Source organism: Vicugna pacos, chromosome X (genome assembly GCF_048564905.1).
Source record: "Vicugna pacos chromosome X, VicPac4, whole genome shotgun sequence".
Lineage (NCBI taxonomy): Eukaryota > Metazoa > Chordata > Mammalia > Artiodactyla > Camelidae > Vicugna > Vicugna pacos.
The window spans coordinates 77,589,132-77,609,691 of record NC_133023.1 but is presented as its reverse complement, the minus strand read 5'-3'; the positions used below and the strand labels follow the sequence as shown (position 1 = coordinate 77,609,691).

At 45.5% G+C, this 20,560-nt stretch overlaps 1 protein-coding gene across 1 annotated transcript; it reads right to left on the bottom strand.

The window, feature by feature from the left end:
- Nucleotides 1-405: 405 nt before the first annotated feature.
- On the bottom strand, nucleotides 406-20,263 carry LOC140691826 (nuclear RNA export factor 2-like). The gene is given in 21 exon segments (XM_072955973.1): nucleotides 406-637; nucleotides 10,498-10,622; nucleotides 10,625-10,682; nucleotides 11,222-11,294; nucleotides 11,868-11,910; nucleotides 12,004-12,119; nucleotides 12,229-12,287; nucleotides 12,409-12,516; nucleotides 12,650-12,705; nucleotides 12,791-12,859; nucleotides 13,222-13,258; nucleotides 14,950-15,059; nucleotides 15,236-15,343; nucleotides 15,463-15,551; nucleotides 15,707-15,776; nucleotides 15,913-15,993; nucleotides 16,107-16,211; nucleotides 16,326-16,409; nucleotides 16,945-17,098; nucleotides 17,331-17,514; nucleotides 20,122-20,263. Coding segments are annotated over 21 exon segments (1,764 nt in total). The 5' UTR covers nucleotides 20,135-20,263; the 3' UTR covers nucleotides 406-615.
- Nucleotides 20,264-20,560: the final 297 nt, after the last annotated feature.

Genomic DNA, 20,560 nt, shown 5'->3' with positions numbered 1-20,560 from the left:
CAATGGAAGACCAGGTCAACATCATATTTTCAACATCTTTCTATGGGTAAAATTTACATTCATACATTTTAAATTCATACATTTTAAGAGTACAGTATGATGATTCTTAGTAAGTGCATGCTACCATCACCATAATTGATTTTTAGACATTTCCATGGTTCCCAAAATTTCCATAATGCTTGAAAGCAGTAAATCCTTGCACCCATGCTTAGCTCCAGGCAAACAATGACTTCCTTTCTGTGTCTATGGATTTGCCTATCTTGAACATTTCCTATAAATTGAATCATATATTTGGTCTTTTATGTTTGACTCTATTCACTTAGTATAATGGTTTCAAAGATCACATATGCTGTACATGTATCAGTGCTTCATTCATTTCATAGCGGAATAATATTTTGTTGTACGGATATGCCAAATTTTATTTATGCATTTATCAATTGATAGACATTTGTCTTGTTTCCACTTTTTGGCTGTTATGAATAATGGTGTTATGAACATTTTGTACAAATTTTTGCGTAGACAAATTTTTTTATTTCTCGAGTATGTAACTAGGACTGGAATCACTGGATCATAAGACACCTCAAGGGGTAAGACAACATTACAACTCCAGGTGATTCAACTCCATACTTGGAAAGACCTTGAGGGAAAAAAAAAGAGAAACAGGTAAGACAGAGTCTAGTGAAGCGACCCTAAAAATTGTTATCCTGCTGTAGACCTATTTGTAAAATCCCTTTCAATGATGCAAAAGTGTAAGATACATTGAGAAATTTTATATTTCATTTGAAAGCCCACTGTCTGTAGCACACACTTCCCCATTATCTGACTTGATTGCCATGGTAAGTATTTTACAGTTCTAGATTTCAGGTAACTGATAGCATCAGTTGGCAAGGTAATCCTTGTCTGGGGACAAGCAAATTAATTTTGTCTTGGGAAGGGAAAACTTTGTCTCCATTTGACCTGCATTTCAACCCTCATGGTGTACAATGTGCCAAAAAGGTAGCTGTTGACTTTGGCAAGCTAAATTTTAGTGGAGGAGTCGGGGGACTTCCTCATTAGAGAAGGGATGAAGACTGAGTTGGAGGGAAGGTCAGGGGATGTGAATTGAGTTCCAAGAATTCATTGCAAGTATTTGGTTGTAAAGCGCAAGAAAAAATATATATATACATATATAAAGAGGACAGTAACAAGAGATGTGGACCGAAGTCCATGGCATTAAATGATATTCTAAAATCATCAATTATAAGAGACTTGAGCAGGTTGAAATCTTAATGGGAAGGAGCCATCGCTTCTTAGATTTAACATCTGAACTTACCACACGAGCCTTCCCATACTTTTCTTCCTTGTTTCCATTCTGGAGAAGCCTGAAACTTACCAAAGGGATAGTGTAGACTTTCTTCTTAATGCCTGTTAGATGTATGAATATATGACTGGATGGATACAAGATGTGTCACACATGAGCTGGGAATTTGAGGATTTTTATCTCCAAGTGTAGAGCTCCTCATGCAGATGACTGAAACTCATGGTGTTGAGTGGGTGAGAGGATGCAGCTTCTCAGAACTCTGCAGCTGATGGCTGCAAGATGGGAGCTCCCAACATCAGTGGTTAGAAGTGGATTTAGGCAGACCAACACACCTTACATCCTGGAGGGATCCACCCCTGATCTGAGCAGGTGAGTTCACAGACAGGCTTGTCTTCCATCTCACGGTCTGCTTGGAAGTGTGTGGTCCAGCTCTTGTGCCATTTGGAAAGACTCAAGAACGAGCAGATCCTACTCCTCACCATATGTATCAGAGAGATACTGGTAATCCTTCAGGTATATACAATGTCATTAGGAGCCCCCCAAGTCCACACACACACACACACACACACACACACACATATACACACACAAAACACCTGGAGACCACATGTAGGTAGCAGCCCTTGGAGAACGTGCCGGCTCATGTGGTCATCACACACTGTTAGGATGCAAATGTCACTAGACCTTTTTGCATTAATAACTAATGACAATGATTAGCAGGACATTTTTGCATACTAAGAATATTTTAAAATAACCTTATTATCCAACTAAGTATGATAACAATAAAATAATTTCTAATTTCATGTTTTTCAAGCGTAACAATAAAACTATTGAGAATTCCCAGTGTGCGTGTGCATATGGGGAATCCTACAAAGCCTGATTTTGCTGGAGAGGATTTCCATTAGTAGAACATTTTTACAGGTTGATTTATCAGTATGCATCAAAGAATCCAGGCGCCTTTGATCTCCATGCATTTGGAGACTGCTCCTTCAATTTGTCATCAACAGCATAACACCTGTCCCTCTATTAGACAGAGCATATTCCTTATGTTGTCTGGGAATTGACTTTCAAAAACAAATGACCTAAACATGTTCTCTCCCTCTCTTTTTTTTTAACAGAATAGGAAATTGACGACGATGTTCACTGACTTGCAGAAATACAGGCAGGACTAACAGCTTGGTATCAGAAGCGAAGATACAGATTTCAGTAGTGACACCGTAGGTCAGCGGAAAAGCAAGACTTACTTGATTACAGTGTGATGTGCAGCTGAGCATCATGCAGTTTGCACTTGGACATATAGGGTGTCAGTCTCTGCTTTTCCACTTAAGAGGAGGATGAACCCCAGCCAGGTGACTTAACCTCTGTACCTTATTGTTTCTCTAGCTACAAAATGATGTGGAGATGTATCCTCTACCCCCCAAGAAATGTTGTGGAAAATACATGAGATAGAAAAATGCATTCATTCACAAAAGGTTAAGTCCCCGTGGTTTTCTGGGTCAGAGGCCCTGTCCTAATATATCATGTTTAAGTTCCAACCACCTTAAGACCATCCACAAATGGCTGTTCAAGTGCAAAGTAATGCAAGGACTTATGCCTACTGAATTCATTCAACACAGAGTATGAAAATATCTGTAGTGCAGATTGGAAAGTAATTACTTAGAAATAATTTGTCCCTCCATCCCACCTAAGGTCTCAAAAGTGCTTTCCCGGATGGGATCTCATTAGCTTGTACATCTGAGAGGTTTTATCCAAAAACTGTCCAGCACAGGGGAAATGACTCTCCTAAGTACCTGTGATGTGCCTGGCCACCAGAGATTTATTGCAGTGGTCTTTTGCAAAGCCTATTCTTGCTGGGTTACATTACACACACGTTAGTCTTAAGAAATTAACACAGAAGATAAAAAGTGGGATAGGAAAGTATATGAAATAATGGGAAACAGACTAATAGTTTTCTTTTGCATACCCAATGGAAGTGGTCCAGTCATTGTTTTCCTTTTTCCATAAATTATCTGAGAAATGACTCCAGCACAAAGAAATGACACTGAAGTGAATATATAATGAAAACTTATACACTTCCCTTCCATTTAATATTTCCACATTATTGTCTTATAACCATGCTATTTGAGAATCTCTTTTAAAGAAAGGTCAGGTATAGAATAAGAAGATGACTCATATCTATTGAGTACTACATGTATCATATGCTGGATTGACTTGAAATACTTTGTTCCTGCCAGTAATTGTCTAATATGGATAAAACTGGCCCCATTTTATAACTGAAGAAAGGCAAACTCAGAAATATTATAACGCAGCCATCATAAAATTTCCCATCTACTTCTCCCATCATGTTTTGCAGCCTCTATTGATCACTGCCTAGAGCGACATTTCATTGAAGATTGCAAAAGTATGATATACTAATTCTTCAATTTCTTCTGCATGTATTAGCTGAAATTATTTTATAAAAGAATCTTCACCTCATCAACTCTTAGGTTATGCATAGGTATAACATGCACAGGAAAGGTAGGGTGAATATACAATTTTTTTGCAATATTTCCACTTTCTAAAATGAATTGTTCCCTAGGATTCTCAAAGGTGGACAATGAGTTGATTTTGTTGGCTTTTTTTGTGTCATCATCAGCTCACAGATGTTTCTATTGTTGACATGTTTTAGTGCACTGTAGTCACTAAAGTTTTTGTTGTTCAAATTGTTCTATCTTTGGCCACTGGGAGCCCCTCAGGTTATGAGTCTTTTTAACATACTTTCTGGTATGAAAGTTCAGTCCAGACTCAACTGGTACAATCCTTAACAAGACCAGAAATCAGGCATTTCTCCAAGGAAGCCTGGTTACTCTTAGTGGGAAATGTGTTTAGAGAATTCAATCTAGGGACTGTAGTTGCCAGTTACTATTGGGTTGCTCATTGTTTCTTGACCTTCTCAGTGCATGGAGCCAATAAATCTATATTTTTAAGAGAATGTACATCATTGGCTTGCATCCTGGGCTTCTCCTCTATTCCTTTATAGGTAAGCATTTTTATCATCTTGTTTTAACCACTTTTTAAAAATATAACATGTATTTTAGTTTGCTCTCCTTTTCATAGGTAAAAGTTGTCATATTCTACACCAATGCTTTCCAACAGAAATTTCTGTGGAGATGGAAATGTTCTGTATCTGTACTGTCCATCACAGGAGTCATTAGCTGCCTGAATGCTTTTTCAGGAACTGAACATCTAGCACCTAAAATGCGGCAACTGTGACTGAGTAACTGATTTTTAAATTTCATGTCATTTAATATAGATACTTGAGGCCAGTGGCTACCATATCGGACAGCAGTAGCGCTACACACTTTTCTGCACCTGCCTTTTTTCACTGAACAATATACCCTGGAGATGACACCATAGCAGTACAGAGAGGGAGTCTTCATTGCTTTTCATAGCTACATTTTCCTCTCAGATGCAGATGGACCATAGCTTATTCAACAAGCCCCCTATTGGTGGATGTGTCTTTGTCTCTTGTCTTCTGCTATATGAATTGTTCTGGCAGGAATGGCTTTCTGTTTATGACTTTTTGTCTCCACATTGTCTCTTTGGGATAGATTCTTGGAAGAGATATTGTTGGTTCCAACAGTAAGTATCCCGGTTATTTTATAAAACAATATCAAATCCCCTGGCTAGGAGTTGTACCATGTTACATTACCACCAGCAAGGTGACTGTCTGTTTCCTCACAGATTATGTAAATGGTAAGAGGCATCTCAGGTTTTTTTTCTTTGCATCTCTTATCAAATGTTAGGTTTAGCAGGGTTTTTTATATGTTTAAGGAACATTTTTCAGTGAAATGTATCTTTGTATCTAGTGTCCTTTCTCCTTCAGAATGTTCTAATTTGTTTTTCCTTTTTCATAATCTTTCTACTACAAGGTATATAACCTTTGTCTGTGACATAAGTTGTATGCTTCCCAATTTGTAATTTTTAATTTTACCTTGCTTATGGGTTTTTTTTGCCATGCAGTTTTTAATGAAATCAGATTGTTTCTGGATTTGAAGTCATATTTAGAAAAATTTCTCTACTACTAATTAATAGAGGAATTTACCGTGGGTGCACATTTGTGGACAGGAGAGAAAGGAATTATATTAGAGTGTCAGGTGTAAAAGGAAACCAGAGAAGAGGTGAGTAGCATGTAAGAAATCTGAAAACCATTTCACTAAGTGAAGAGAATCAGATGTTTGGACCAGAGTCTTGGTCTTGTGTTTGTCTTGATAGCTCAATACCTCTTTTCTGCCTCCTCTGGTTATTGACCCAGGCTCCCCTAACAAGTAGAGAAGTTCTTACAGGAAGCAAAAACCCCATGTCACCTCAAATGGACCTGTCAGGTGACTGAATGGATAGAACCACCCTCTTAGAGATAAAACAGATACAGAACCAAATCCGAAATGCACCACTCCGATAGAGCAAAGGACCAAAGAGAAAGCAAAACCTCTAGCTCAAGCCCATGAGAAGAAGCAAGACTGAAACCAACACTGTTTGCCTGGTCCTTTGCTCTCTGTGAGTGAGGTCTGTCAGGAGAAGGTAATAGGCTGTTAGTCCTGTGTAAGAGGGTGGGGGTGTGAGTTAAAGGTGCCACAGTTTCCCAAGCTACAACCTCTCCCACTCAGCTGCATCATCTCCTGTTTTGATGCTGGATGCCATGATCCAGCGTCAGGCTTGGACTGACCTTGCTTGGAATAGAGTCTGAGTTCATACCCCATGGAGTGGGCACTAACATCCATCTTGCTTCCTGTGGGCACTTCCAGTTATGCAGGTCTGGAGGTGAAGAGAGGGGAGGTTGGGATGCAGATAAGGAATTGGACTGACAGTGCCTGGCACACAGTACATACACAAGACACATGAATAAGTTAAGGAGAAGCTGGATGGAAACCACACAGATGTCCTTTTAGTCTTTTTATACACATCTGAATTTTTCAAGGAAAGTTAAGACCTTTGAGGAAACTTTTTGCTTCTGTTCATAAAAATGATGTCTTTTTGGGGCGGGGGGGGTGGGTAGCGGTGCGGGCAGAAAGAAAAATCTGTAGAAAATGGAGAGCGTTGCCACCTGGTGACCATTGTCAGAACTGCAGGTGTGAAAGTGAACTGGGGCCTTGGCAAAGCGTGGAGGATAGAAAGGGCTGTGGTGTTGGTGGGGAGCAAGGTAGCTGAATGGATTCCAGCTATGGGCCAAGATGTCTAGACTTCACACACTGGCAGTAATCCTTCTGAATTCGTGCAGAATCTTCAAGTCCTGGGACTGGAAATCCAGCCCCTAAGTGAACTCAGTAGAAAGCTGCATGAGTTCGTTTAGGAATGACTGGTGTGAGTTAGCTTATGAATAACTGATGTGAAAAAGTTTGAGACAAAGAAACATACACAAACACACACACACAGAAAACTGTCAAATAAATTGTCTTGATCTGTTTCACATAAAATAGATAAACAACAAGGATTTACTATATAGCACAGGGAATTATATTCAATATCTTGTAATAACCTATAACGGAAAATAATACAAATGTGTATATATATATATATATATGTATATATGTATATGTATATATGTATGTATATATATATATATATATATATATATATATATATATACACATTCTGACCCAAAAGGCCCTCTCCCTAACCTCTGCTTCTATATGACTGTACTTCTGTGTTAGGACAGAGGCCAGCACAGGGGAAGGGACTCAGTTATATATATATATATATATCTGAATCACTTTTCTGTACACCTGAAATTAACACAGTATTGTAAATCAACTATACTTCAATTTAAAAAATGCAAAAAAATCTGTTTCTGGTCATTGATAAATACATACTGGTCTTGAATAAAGTTTAGGATTAAAGGAGATAAAACGTAAAAGCCTTTTCATATAGTAGTTGTGTACATGTCAATATCCCACCATTCAGGTTCTCTTTCCAAAGGGCAACAGCTTGAGCTGCTTCCTGGTTCTAGTTCAGCATCTCAGGAGTCAGTCCATCTGTGTGGCCCCCACACCCAGGCCTCTTGGCCCATGGGGCAGGGTTTCATCCCCAACATCATCTTCATGCCCAGTGGGGAGCATGACACAGCCCACATTCCACATCAGGCAAGTTTTCCACTATCAGTCTTTAAACCCTAGAAGTGTGTCATCCAAATGGGAGCTGCTGATTGGCCTGTGTAGAGGGCAAAGGGTAGACATTTGACCCTGGAAAATTTACTTACTCTGTGAGTCTGAGATTGGCCTCTGTAAATGAGACTAAGGGTACCTACTTCTAGATTTGTTGTAAGAAGAAAAGGAAAAAACCTCAAAGAATATCTGGCATGCGGAATATCTAGGACTTTGGGATATATTACTCCCAGCCCACCTTGCCTCTTTTGGTCTATAAAATAGAAAATTTGAAACGGCATCTGGAAATGCAGCAGCAGGAAGTGAACTTTGATTCCATCTCGTCATTTCTTTTTACCACATGCTTTCCTGTCTCCTTTTTTTCATTCTAGTTTGACCAGAAGTAATTTTTTATTGAGACCCAGGGAGAAGAATTAGTACAGAAGAGCAAAGAATAGGAACAGGTCAGCTAGACAGAACATGGGAGTCATCAAACCTGTATCCAGTTCCAGACCCATCAACTGAGCAAAGGACCTGGGCTGAGTCCCTTCCCTTGTGCTGGCCTCTGTCTGTCTTAACACAGAAGTACAGTCAATATAGAAGCAGAGGTTAGGAGCAGGGCCTTTTGGGTCAGAAGACCAGGATTTGATGCTAGAACTATTACTTGCTGGTTGACCGATCTTGAGCAAGTAACTTATCCATGTGTGTGCTATAATTGTTGGTATCTTTTATTACTGTTATTGTGGGGGTTTTGGCTTTATTAGTATTATTATTATTAATCCTACCACTCAGTCAAAATGTGAATGGTAGGAGTGGTGATTAGCACAAAGTTAGGGATGAACCCACCTGAGGGTGAAGAAATACAGGAAGAGAATAGAGGTGAAGTAAGCAGACAAGCACTGGGCTCTCTCTGGGTGCCAGGCCCTGTGCTGATCCTGTCATGATCCAGGGAAGGTTCTTACCAAGAGCACTCGGCTGCAGACAGCAAGGACCTGGGACGGCTCAGGAAGTCCAGGGCTGAACGACTATGCCCTTATCAGCTTCCTTTTCGCTGAAGGCAGCCAGAGTTGCCCCTTCATTTAGGCTCACCTCCCTGATCTTTGCTCTGGGTATCGGAAAAGGTCCCTCTGTGGAACCTTCCAGACATGACCCTGAAGGGCTTTCCTCCTACAATGACACTGTATCTTCCCCAATCCCCAAAAGTTCTCCTGCACACAGGAGAAGGGGGACTCTGAGGTAAAGGAAAAAATGCCTGCCTCTCCGAGGTATGTCATCTCCACATTTTTACCTGACATATTGTACTTCTATAAGTAATGACTTTATAAATTTCCTATACAAAGTCTGTCTCACACACACACACACACACACGTTGTCAGCTCCGTTGTGATTCTATTTCATCTCCCCATGAAACTGAACACAGTGAATGCTTTTCCAAGGGAATGAATGGACGTGCCCATGTACGTGCACTATGATCTTAATCATCAAGAGGGGCTTTCTGAGTGCGTACCTGAGAGGCCTCGATATCAGAGGAGAGCAAATGACCACTTTTCCAGCCCTGGAAGCCCATCTTCTAAAAGGAAGGCTGCTCTGTGTCCTCCAGAGAGGGCGAGGGATAGAACCTCATCCCATCCTGCCACTCATCCAGAGAGGTGACTGAGGCTCTGTCAGATTGACTTGGGCATCTGTGACATGGGACTCACAAAACCTTCATCACAGAGAGTCCTGAGGGGTGACTGAGAAAGCCTGGCCAAAGTATATGGCATGTGGTGGGATTTCATTGCCTTCTAAATGTTGGGACACAGAAATAGAAGCTGCCTGAGCCTCAGGACTAAGACAGGCAATGTGAAAAGTCACTCCTCACTGTTTCTCCTAATGAGAGGACAGATATCTTTATGAAGGAAACAAATATCTCTCTGATATGCCTTGAGTTCAAAGTTTTGGAGTCAGAAGGATCTCTAGGTTCTTGGGAGGCTCAGAAGCTCATAAGAGCTGCCCAACAATGTGCCTCTGAGCAGATCCTAATCCAGTTCCCCATGCTGGGAAGACAGGCTTGCCTTTGACTCACCTGGTGAGCTCAGTGAGAGATGGCACCAGGGCAGCAAAGCGTGGTGTTTGCCTAACTGCTGCTCCTGGACTGTTTGGTATGTTAATATATTTATAGGGAAATTCTGGATCCGACCCACAGTCACCAGTGCACGGGTCCTCAGATCATGCATCATCCAGCCATGTCACAGCAGGACTTCAGCCATCTGCTGCCTCCGTGAGAGGCAAAAATCCAAGAATTACTAGCATTTTTGGACACTTAATTGTCCATTTTCTTAATCACTAATAACCAAATATATATTTGATTTTAAATGTATATAATTCCATTAGAGGTGTCTCATTAACTCTCTAGTAGAAATAAGAAGGTAAAAAGAGAAAGGAATGTATAGGCAAATTCAGGGAGTTAAAAATGAGATGAGATGGCCCCTTCACATTAGCTTGTACACTTGCTCAACTTTAAAGGCACTGAAGAGTTAAAAGTCCCTAATTGGACCCCTCTTCCCCATTCAGCCACAAGCCTCTTTCTCTTTGCCTCTGTCTGTTTCCTTCTCTCTCTCTTTCTTTCTCTCTCTCCCTCTCTCTCTCTCTCTGTCTCTCACTGTCTCTCTCTCATTATGAGAGCTAGTTTTCTGTAGATAAATATACAAATATAAATACATGCATAAATATGTAAACACCTGCATAAGCAAAGTTCCAGAATATAATAAAGATGAAAACATTCAAGGGTTATCTTTGGGTGATTGATGATGATTCCCCCCTCCACGTTTACTGTGATATATAGAGTGGAATGAACCTCATACACAGTGTATCAGGAACACCCAGCTGTCTGTTAATAAAGGGTCAGGGTCCATGAAATTCATAAAAGTAACACCTGCCAGCTCAAAACAACTAGGTGGCTTAATATGTACAGAGATCGAAATGATCAGAGTAAAATGACTGAAATAAACGAGGAAAATGAATTGTATTCAACTTCCCATTAATCATTCCTTTGCTCTTCCCAGCTCCCTCCTATCCCCATGCAAACCCAGCACTCACTTCTGAGACCACTGGAGGTTCATCCCACAGTAGGTGGAGAACGTGCACACCATTTCCCGCTGCTCTGGGGAGAAGATGAGTGTGAAGCTGGCAGAGGTAGCAGGAATTGGGATAGAGAATGAAGATTCTGAGGCTCACTGGGGGAGGCATCCCTCACAAACAGCTCGTCGTTCACGATGCACAGACTGGAGGAAAAATGGGCCCTCAACAGCTGGACAGATGGACCACCCCACACCCCCAACAACAATCCTGCTCCCACTGCCACTCAGCAACCAGATTCCTTCCACCCTCCTCCTGTGTGTGTCCCCCAGGTTCCTTGGCTGGTACCTATGCCCCTCCCACAAGCCCACCTTTGGGGAGATTATCCACCGTCTTCATGACATTAGGACGTTTACCTGCAACTCAGGGACAGTTTCACGTTTACCCTTTACAACAGCCCAAGGAGTGGACAATCTGAAATCTACTGTCATAGGAAGACACCGAGTCGCACAGAGGCCACGTGACTTGACCAAGGCCACACAGCCAATGAGTGTTGGGACCAGGGAGAGAAGCCACATTCCAGTTCCAGAGCCCATGCCCTTCTTAACCACTAGGCTAGACTGCTCCTTGGATCTACCTGCTGGCTTTCCACAGTATTGAGAAAACCTAAGGTGGGCACCATCACATTCCCACACCCCTGAGCCCAGGCTGGGACGGGGGTTCCCACCCACCACACAGCACTCACCTGGAATGGCTGGCAGGGATAGCGATGAAGGTCCGGGTGAAGGCACGAACAGAACCCTGAGACCTTCCTTCCACTTCAACGACAAACAACAAACTTCAGTAACCCCGAGAGCCCCACCTGCTTTACACGCTCACACAGGGGTCTGCAGACAGAGTCTGACTGGAAACTCATGCTGAGGGGACAGGTGCTCACTGGGCGCCAGGGTGTCGGGAATGTGGAGGGCAGCTATAGGAGCAACCTGCTGCTGGTGGCAGGACCTCTACTGTGCGCGGGCCCGTGACAACCACTTCACCAGTTCATTGATGCATTTGTCACTGCTGCCCAAGACATGGATGCTAATACCTCATTCTGCAAATGAGGAAACTGAGAGGTTAAGTAATGGTCCCCGGATCTCATAGGAAGGCTCTGGGATGAGAGCCATCAAACTCCACAGCCTGTGTCCCTAACGCCCAGGGTGTGCGGGGCAGACAGGCATGAACGCAGGTCAGACCTGGGTCCTTTGTGGGAAGAGCGAGGGCTGGAGAACACAGAGGGGCCGGGAAGAGAAGGGGAGGGATCGGGGTGGCTGGGAGGGTGCTGAGAGGGAGCCCGGCCAGGGGGACGGAGCAGTGGGGCATCTGGGGACGGGGGGTCTACACACACTCACCTTCCTTGAACACCCCGTGGACAGAGAAGCAGAGCATTGTGTCCTGAAAAGGAAGAGCCCAGGCGCTCAGTCACCACCTAAACCTCCTACCCACCTGCAGCAACTGGTCCTGCCCAAGATGGAAGCAGATGCTCACCGTGTGGAGCCACATGTCCACCACGAAGGAGCTGAGGTCATGCTGAGTTTTGGGCAACAGGCAGAGGGAGCGCCCAATGTCACGTTTTGTGTGTTTCAGCAGCTGGACCCGCAGGTCTGTGGGGGGAGGAGAAGCGAGGGAAGGTCAGGGGCTGCCACGCCCTGGGCCCTAGGACTGACCCCTTCCCGCCCCCTTTCCCGCCCCGCCTCCTCATCACACACTCACAGGGGTCCTTGAGCTTCTTCATATTCCTACTGTCCTTGACGTACTCCCACAAGCTGCTCCTGGGAGAAAAAGAGAAGCAGGGGGAGGTGGGCGGCCCCAGTGTGGGGGTTTGCAGGAGCTGCCCTGCGTCTGCTGGGGAGCCACACGGCCCAGGAGCAGAGTGTGAGCTGTGATACTCACGGGGCTGGGTCCTCGGGGTTGAAGGGAATGGTCAGGGAGAAGCAGGCCTCGTCGTGATAAGCACCCAGGAGATCCTGTCGGTCTCCAGAGTCGTGGATCAAGTAATACCTGTCGGGGAGCCATGAGCACAGTCTGTCTCTGTGGTCCGGACCTCAAATGAGACTTGGAAACTCCCGTGAGCAGAGCTGAGCTTGGGTGGCGTCCCAGCCCTCCCCTTCCTCAGGTTGCCAGCAGTACTCACTGCTGCAGGAATTGCAGGATCAGACTCTTCAGCTGATCAGATCCTTCACTGCTTTCCTGGAATCAAAACAGTCCTCAGCACCAGGGCTGATACCCTCTCCTCACGCACCTCCCAAAGCCCTGCTTGATTCTCCGTGCTCACCTTGCAGGCTGGTAAGCTCTTACGGGTGTCCACACCTAACTTAGCTGGTGGGGGTGTCTCCTGGCCATCCTGTGAGAGGGAAGAGGAAGTCAGTGGTGCAGACCAAGAGGCACTTCTGGATGGTCAAGGAAAAGGACGGGCCCAGGAGGGTGAGGGTCAGAGGTCAACTGTGGAAGGGCCCTGGAAAATCTGAGGGCAGGACTACACTTTGGGTCATCACCACGAGGTCCCTGAAGGCTGTGGCAGACGTGGTCGAAGAAGACCCAGAGCTGTTGTGAGCTTCCCACAGAGGCTGTACCCTCCCTCTGCCCCCAGAACGTTTAAGGGCCACATTCAAAAATCGAACTCAGGCAAGACCTAAAGGGTTCAGAGTAGTTTGTGGGCGGTGTCAGTGTCAGTTAGAGGAGTCAGTGATTGAGGAATACACTTACCAAGCGTAATAACTTGGGGAACAATTCCAGGATGGAGCTGCCAAGATGAAAAGTCAGTGAAACTACAAAGCGGTCTCTTCTCGTGGGAGCAAGTACACTTACACCAGACACAGTCCAGTGTGTCCACCTACACTCCCCGGCCCTGGGCACCTTCCACATGGACTGATGGATGCACCAGAAGAGTGTTCCCTACCTGCCTGCCTCTCTCCATCCCTCTCCTTCCACTCCTTCCCTCCTGGGTACCTCCCACCTAGACTGCCCTGACTCCCTTCTCCAGGTGCCACAAGAAGCAACAAGGAAGCAGGCTTCCTTCCCTTCCCTCCCTTCCTGCAGGTCCCCACTGTAGGCTTTGGAGGGAAGAGGGAATGAGGTTGGAGCTAGGGGCTCTTCATCCTTCCTGGGGGTCCTGCATCCTGCCAACACAAGGACACCCACCAGGGATGGCCCAGGATGCTGGGCCAAGGAGGTTAGTGAGGCAGGGAGGGAAATGGAGGGGGATTAAGACAAAAAAGAAGTGAAGGATGAAGAAGAGAAGACAGAGACATAGGGGCACAGAGACAAGGGAGAGAAAGCAAAGTGAAGGGAAGGGAAAGAACCTCTCCCATGGTTTGGGGTGGGGGATCAGGGAAGAAGAGAGAAGAAAGGGGAACCGGCTCCCCTGCTGCAGCCCTTTCCTTCACCTGCCCCCGAATGTCCCAGGGACCCGAGGTAAGGATGGTAACCATGCACACGTTGGGCCTGGGGCCTGCTGGATGCTGGTTGAGTCTCTGTCACCTGTGTGAGCTCAGTCTGAGCTGGGCGTTGGAAACAGCAGCCACAGGGGCAGACCTTCCCCAGAAGAGTAAAGGGTCAGCTCCCAGCTCAGTGTGGGGCTGAGTGAGGGTCTATGCCTCCCTATGCCTGTCTTCTCTCCCAATGGTCCCTGCACCTGTCTTGCTTGGTTCTTTACCTGAGGAATCATATCTGTCTCAGGCTGCCCAGGGCTCCTCTGAAGGACCAGGCAAGATGATGTGATGTGTGTTGGGATGGAGGGGCAAGTGTCCCCGAGAGGCCTCTCTTTCTGTCTCCTCTACTTCCTCTGCCCTCTGCCTTCCACTCCCCCTTGGGAAGCCCTCTGCTCACTGTCTGTGACAAACTTCTGGCCCCTTGACTCAAGGAACCCTGCTTCTTCCACAAGAAGGGCCCAGCTCCTGGTGTTGGGCCAGAGGAACGGATGTCATGTCAGGAACCACCAGGGCTTTACCCTGAGTATGTGGCAGGAAAGCCCCCTTGTCAACCTGGGGTTGGAGGGAGGACCGTCTTGGAGGAAGGGAAAGAGGACTTCTCTCAGAATGGGGGAGGGGAGCCCCATATCAGCATAGAGTTGGAAAGCCTGTCTCAGCCTGAGACCCTGAGCTGGAGGACCCTTCTCAGGCCAGGGAATCAGCATCTGGCTCCCCGTTCTGGTGACGGGGGGAGTCCCACTTTGTGGAGCACGCTCTTGGGAGGACTTGGTAGAGAATGCTGGGTGCAGCGTTTGGAAACAGACCCCAGAGCACCTGAAGAGGTGAGCAGGTCAGAGGAAGGACACTCCTCAAATGTGAGGGACACAGAGAGAGCAGAAGGTGGGGTCTGTGCTCCTTCTCGAGTACCTGGGTTGTCCCTTCCTGCACACATGCGCTCTCAGGGGCAGTTCAGGCTCCCAAGGGGGCAAAGGTCCCCGGAAAGGTGCCAGTGGTTATCACCAACCTTACGTAGGTGGAGTGGTCTGGGAAGGTGCCACACAGTGGGTTTCCTTGCAACCACAGCTCTTCGAGATCCAGCCCTTTCATCTTGCTCAACTCCCAGGCTGACTTCAGCTGAGAAATATGGGGAGGAAATTGGAAAACGAATCCCAGGGAAAGAGACACTTCCAGATCCTGCACCTCCACCCCCACCCTCCCTGACAGGTACCTTCGCCAGCCTCCTGTCATCACTGTGATGACCACGACTCCCCAGCTCTCAACCCAACTTTGATCTGGCTCCCTCCTCTCACCTCATTTTTGCAGAGGTTCAGAATCTTGACTGTGGGGGCCATCTGTATAATGTCAGACAGGCCATCCAGACGGTACAGTTTGTTGCTGCTCAAGTTCAAGGACAACAGCTTTGGGGGGAGAAAAGTTAGAGTGACAGTTACTATCTAGGGCCTGGGAGACCAACCTGCCCTCCGCCCCATGTCTTCCACCCCTTACCATAATACCAGCACTAGGCCTACAGCCTCACCTCAGGGAAATCCTTTTCGATGATCTGCAGGGTAGCAGCCATGCAGTTTCTTCGATTCAGAATTATATCAATATCATGGCCCACCAAGTCTTCAGGAAGCCGAGGGAAGTGAATCAGAAGGCTGAGTGGGGTCTGGGGCCAGCACTAACCAGCACCCACACCACACACGTTACCCTCCCTAAGTCTCCCTCCAGGAAGACCCCTCTGCCCTCCCCTGTCCTAGAATTACTGCTGTCAGCCATACCTGGGTCAAAGCGGAGATTCTGGAGGTCAAGGGCTTGCTGGGAGACATTATATCGTTTGTTCAAAGTCAGCTGCAGAGAGAGATGGAGAGAGCCACTCTGAAGCTGCGATGGTGACAGGAAATTTGGGGGCGAGGGGAACTGGGGGCTGGAGGAAGAAGAGGTGGGTCTGAGTGTTGGCACACCGCATGCCTTGAGTCTACACTACCTTTAGCTGCTCCATTTCTTTTGGCTCCAACTTATTCAGCACAGAGTAGGGAACAGTAGAGGGACTGACAAAGATAGCCACCTGCAGGAAGAAGAGGTAAGGTTAGTACCAGGAACTCTAGTTCCAAAGAAGAGGACCAGCCCCTGGACTGTCCTGTCCTGGGATAAGGTACAGGTAATGCCCCTGACACACACCTTTTCATTCTCCTCATCACAAATCTTGTAGCTGACATCCTTCAATGCAGAGGCAGTGCTAGCACCCTGGACAAAGAACCGAGCCCGGTTTTTCACATAGTGGAACTGCAGGATGGGGAGGTAACAATAAGTTCAGAGGACAAAGCCTTTCCCGTCAGTGGGCTCCCCATCCCCCCTCTTCCCTCTGCCCACTCATCTGGCTTCACCATCCTCTCTTACATCCACTGGAGTGAAAGGGACACTGCAGTGATTCTGGATTGACTTCATTAGCCACATCTTGTCATACTTTCTCCCATAAGAAATCTGAGGGTGAAAAGAAGGAATGGGGGAGAAGACAGTCAGTAGGAATTAAGGCTGGAGAACAGACATAACACAAAGTCTTTTGCAACCTCCTACTGAGCTTCGAAAAAAAAATGGACCGATAGTATGTTTTCTTATGTTTGAGCCTAATATGGATTTCCTTTACACTCTTTCTCTCCACTGAAAAGCTCTCCTCCAGGAGAGGGGGAGGGACAAACTAGGAGTATAATTTTAACAGATACAAACTTCTATACACAAAATACATAAGCCATAAGGATTTATTCTATACCACAGCGAATTATAGTCAATGTCTTGCAATAACCTATAATGGAGTATAATCTGCAAAAAAGGAAAAAGAACCCAAATCACTATAGTGTACACCTGAAACTATTACAATATTGTAAATCAACTACACGTCAGTTAAAAGCAAAAAAGAAAGCTCTCCTCTGAATAAACTTTCATAAGTAGTTTAATACGGTCTTCCTTTTAAAAGGTTCTGGGATGTCCTATCCAATGCAGACCTTGCCAAGACACTCACTGTGATCTTGAACCAGCTCCCTGGGGTTCCATCTTGTGTGTTCTCTCTCATTTCTCTCTGCGGAGGTTTTCTATCTCTCCACACAGTAACACGGATCCGGCCTTCACTATGACATCTCACTCTCCTCTTGTTCCGGTAGGTGGTATACGGAGTGCTGCAGGGGAATGTGGAGAGAAGGAGGGTGTGTGGCCATAAATGCTAAGAAAGTCTTCCGTACAGCCTTGCTTCTCTGACACCAGGACTATGATTAGGATTACTTAACCTCTATTCCACTTCTAGCACACTTCCGTTTTCCAGTGAGAGAAGAGAAAGAAGAGCATGGAGAGTGAAAGGGTTGCACAGTCCTAGGGGCTGCTGCATGCAAACTCTGCTGCCTGGTCACTTACTGTCTCACTTGGGGGTCCTCCTGGACATCCCCCATCACCATGTTTCCATCCTCCTCCTGGAGGTGTGAAGGCTGAGGCTCACATCCACCACGTTCATAACGAGGGCTCCTCCTGCCAAAATTACCTCGGAAAGAACCCCAACCTTCATTTCTTCCTTGACATGAGCTACTACCATAACTGTATTCTGAAAGGGGAACAAAAATACAAATTTGAAGACACATCAGTGGTTCACTTACCATGTACCACATCTTAGGCTAACATGATGGTAGGGAAAACAAAGTGCCAACCTGCCCTAAGGGACCAATCACACACAACCTACCTTAAGGATCCAATCCCACAAATCCCAGAAAGGAAACTCTCTGCCTGTGCAGATAGAAGGCACTATCAGGGGAGGAATCAAGGGGGAGCAGCAGGAGGAGGAGGAGAAAGAATTAGGAGAAGAGGAAAGAGGAAAACCGTGTTGAACCCTTTAAAACAATGGAGCAGGATTTATGAAGAACAGAGGCATATGCATTCACAGGTTAGACTGGACACCAGTCATACACCAGGAAGGCACCTGAATCTTGCCTCCTCTCAGGACTTTCTAATAATCACACCAGTACTTGGGAAGCAACCTCTCTCATGCTTCCCAAGTCCATTCAGTCACCAGACTGATTCCACTAACAACCATCAAGCTGTCCTTCCTTTGACAGTGCAGTAAAAGCATTAGTGTCAGGTAGGACTGATGTAATAGCCTCCTAAACTGTCTCCCTCTCTCCAGCCTTGCCCTCAGCAGTACACTGTTTGAAATGCCCAGAATGAACTCTCTTTTGGACCAGCCTGAAACGTCTTTCAGCTCAGGAGGCAACTCTTCCTAACCTCAGTTCTTCTATAACAAGTGTCTGAACGACAACCTGGAATGATGTGTCAAGTACCATTTCCAAGTGTTTAGGGATTCTTCTTTTTTCTCTCTATTACTGACTTCTAATTTGACTCCATCATGGCCAGGGAACATACTCTGTATGATTTCAATTCTTTTGGAACTTACTGAGGTTGACGGTCCAGAAGATGGTTTAACTTGGTGAATGTTACATAGACCCTCAGGGGGAACAACTGTACTCTGCTGTTGTTGGGTGGATTGTTCTATTTATACCATGTAGATTCTGTCAGTTTATTGTGTTTTTCAGATCTCCTATATCCTTGCTGATTTTTCTCTCTAGCAATTGGATCACTTGGTAAAAGGAGAGTGGGTGTTGAAGGCCCCAAATATAATCATGGACCCGGCTACTTCTCCTTTCAGCTCCATCGGTTTTTGCTTTGTGTACTTTGAGGCTCTGTTGTTTGGTGCATCAAATTTAGGATCGTTATGTCTGTGTCGTGGACTGATCCTTTTATATTATGTAATGCCTCTCTTTGTCTCATTAATTTCCCTTACTCTGACATCTACTTTATTGGCTACTGAAGCCACAGGTATGCCCATAAAGTGTCTTGGTTATATCTCACCTTGTATTCATTCCTGGGACTTGCGTTGCTGTTTACCCCTCCACCCACAGTCTCTCCCTGCCAGCATATCTAATTCACCATGTGAAAAGATCTAGAAGCTTTTTGGCATCTGCAGAGATAAGACAGTGTTGATCCTCTCTCCTATAAGTGGATTCACTTAGGGTGTTTTATTTTTATCATATTCTACTGAAACCGCGAATCAGCAGATAATCATACTATTGGTTCGAGGGGAGGGAAGATTATGGTAATTACACTGTTAAAAACCAGCTTCCTTTTGGGTTCTAACACTTCAGGTGTTCTAGGCATGTGTCTTGTACATTTTGTACATTAATTGTCTCAGGGCATGCTTATGAGGAAAAGCCCGTCCACTGCTGATCATGCCATGGCGTAGTGATTATGACCAGGCCTCAGATGAACTCCTCTGAGGGGTCACTGCTTTCACTGTGTGGCCTGCTGGCAGGACGATCTTGCTACTCACAGCCTTGCAACTTTCCTTGTGTGGCACTGGAAGTGAAATTATACATGAATCGAGCATCTGACCGACAAATGCCACTTGTTCAGCCCCCAAAACTCCCATACTCCACATCCAACTGGTCAGGAAATTCTCTTGTCCCCTCTCTTAAGGTATGTCCAGAATCTATCCACTTCTCACCACCTCTATTACTACCACTCTGGCCAAGACTCCAACATCCAGCTCCTGCATTTATACTGTCCTCCAACTAGCCCCTCTGCTTTCATCCTGCCTCCCTTACCTGTGTTTTCTACCCAGAAGCAGAATATTAGTCAAATCATATCACTCCTCTGCTCAACATCATATACCAATGGTTCGAAGCCCATCAACTCATTAAAGAGCCATGAGTTCATAAGGATACTCCTCAATAGTAACAATGACAAAGAGGAATCTTACTGGTGACCTTTGGAGAATGCCAGGCAACCAACTCATCTTTATGAAAATTTGTCGAGGAAAGGAAAAAATTACTGAAGGGAGGAGGAAGGGCACGTATTCAATGTAAGGTATACAGGAAGGGTCAGAGTCATTTTCAAGAACCGACTTTACTTCATAAACAAGGTTTGCTGAGGGGAAAGTGTAAAAGTAAGCCAACAAACAGCTATGGTAATCTCCACGGTAACCAACTCTGTCAGTGCCTAAACATGGCCAGAGCCCTCCTTCAACAAGGTGATTCTGACACAAGCAATCTCAGGCATGGCCTCATTTGGGGAGTCTCACAGGAGAGTGGCATGTGATAAAAAGACACAGAGGGGCCATCTTACACACACACACACACAAACACACGCATAATTCACTTACTGAACTTTTGCATCTCAGTACAATTCCTGTCTCACAGATGTGCTGCGGGAATAAAAGGTGATCACAGGAATATTTTAAGCAAATAGTGCCTCCACCCAAGCTGCCTGGGTTTCCCCTTCAGCCTCCACCAGGCATTAGCTGATCCACCCATGAAGAAATGGTCATTAGTATCCTTTATGACATCATGTGTGTTCATATGGCTACTTCCTGTGTCAGTTTGGAACTCTGCCTACATCATTGCTATGCCGTTGAGTACATGGCAACAGCGTCCCTGTTATGGTAGAAAAAGAACAGTGAGAAGTAAGCCAACACTTGCCCAGTGGCAACCAACATTTGCTCAGTGTTAGGCAGACTCACTAGATTTAATTGACCTACTCATGGAAACCCCACGACGACTGTATCCACAGTCCATTTCCAGGTCAGGAACATTAGGCTCAAA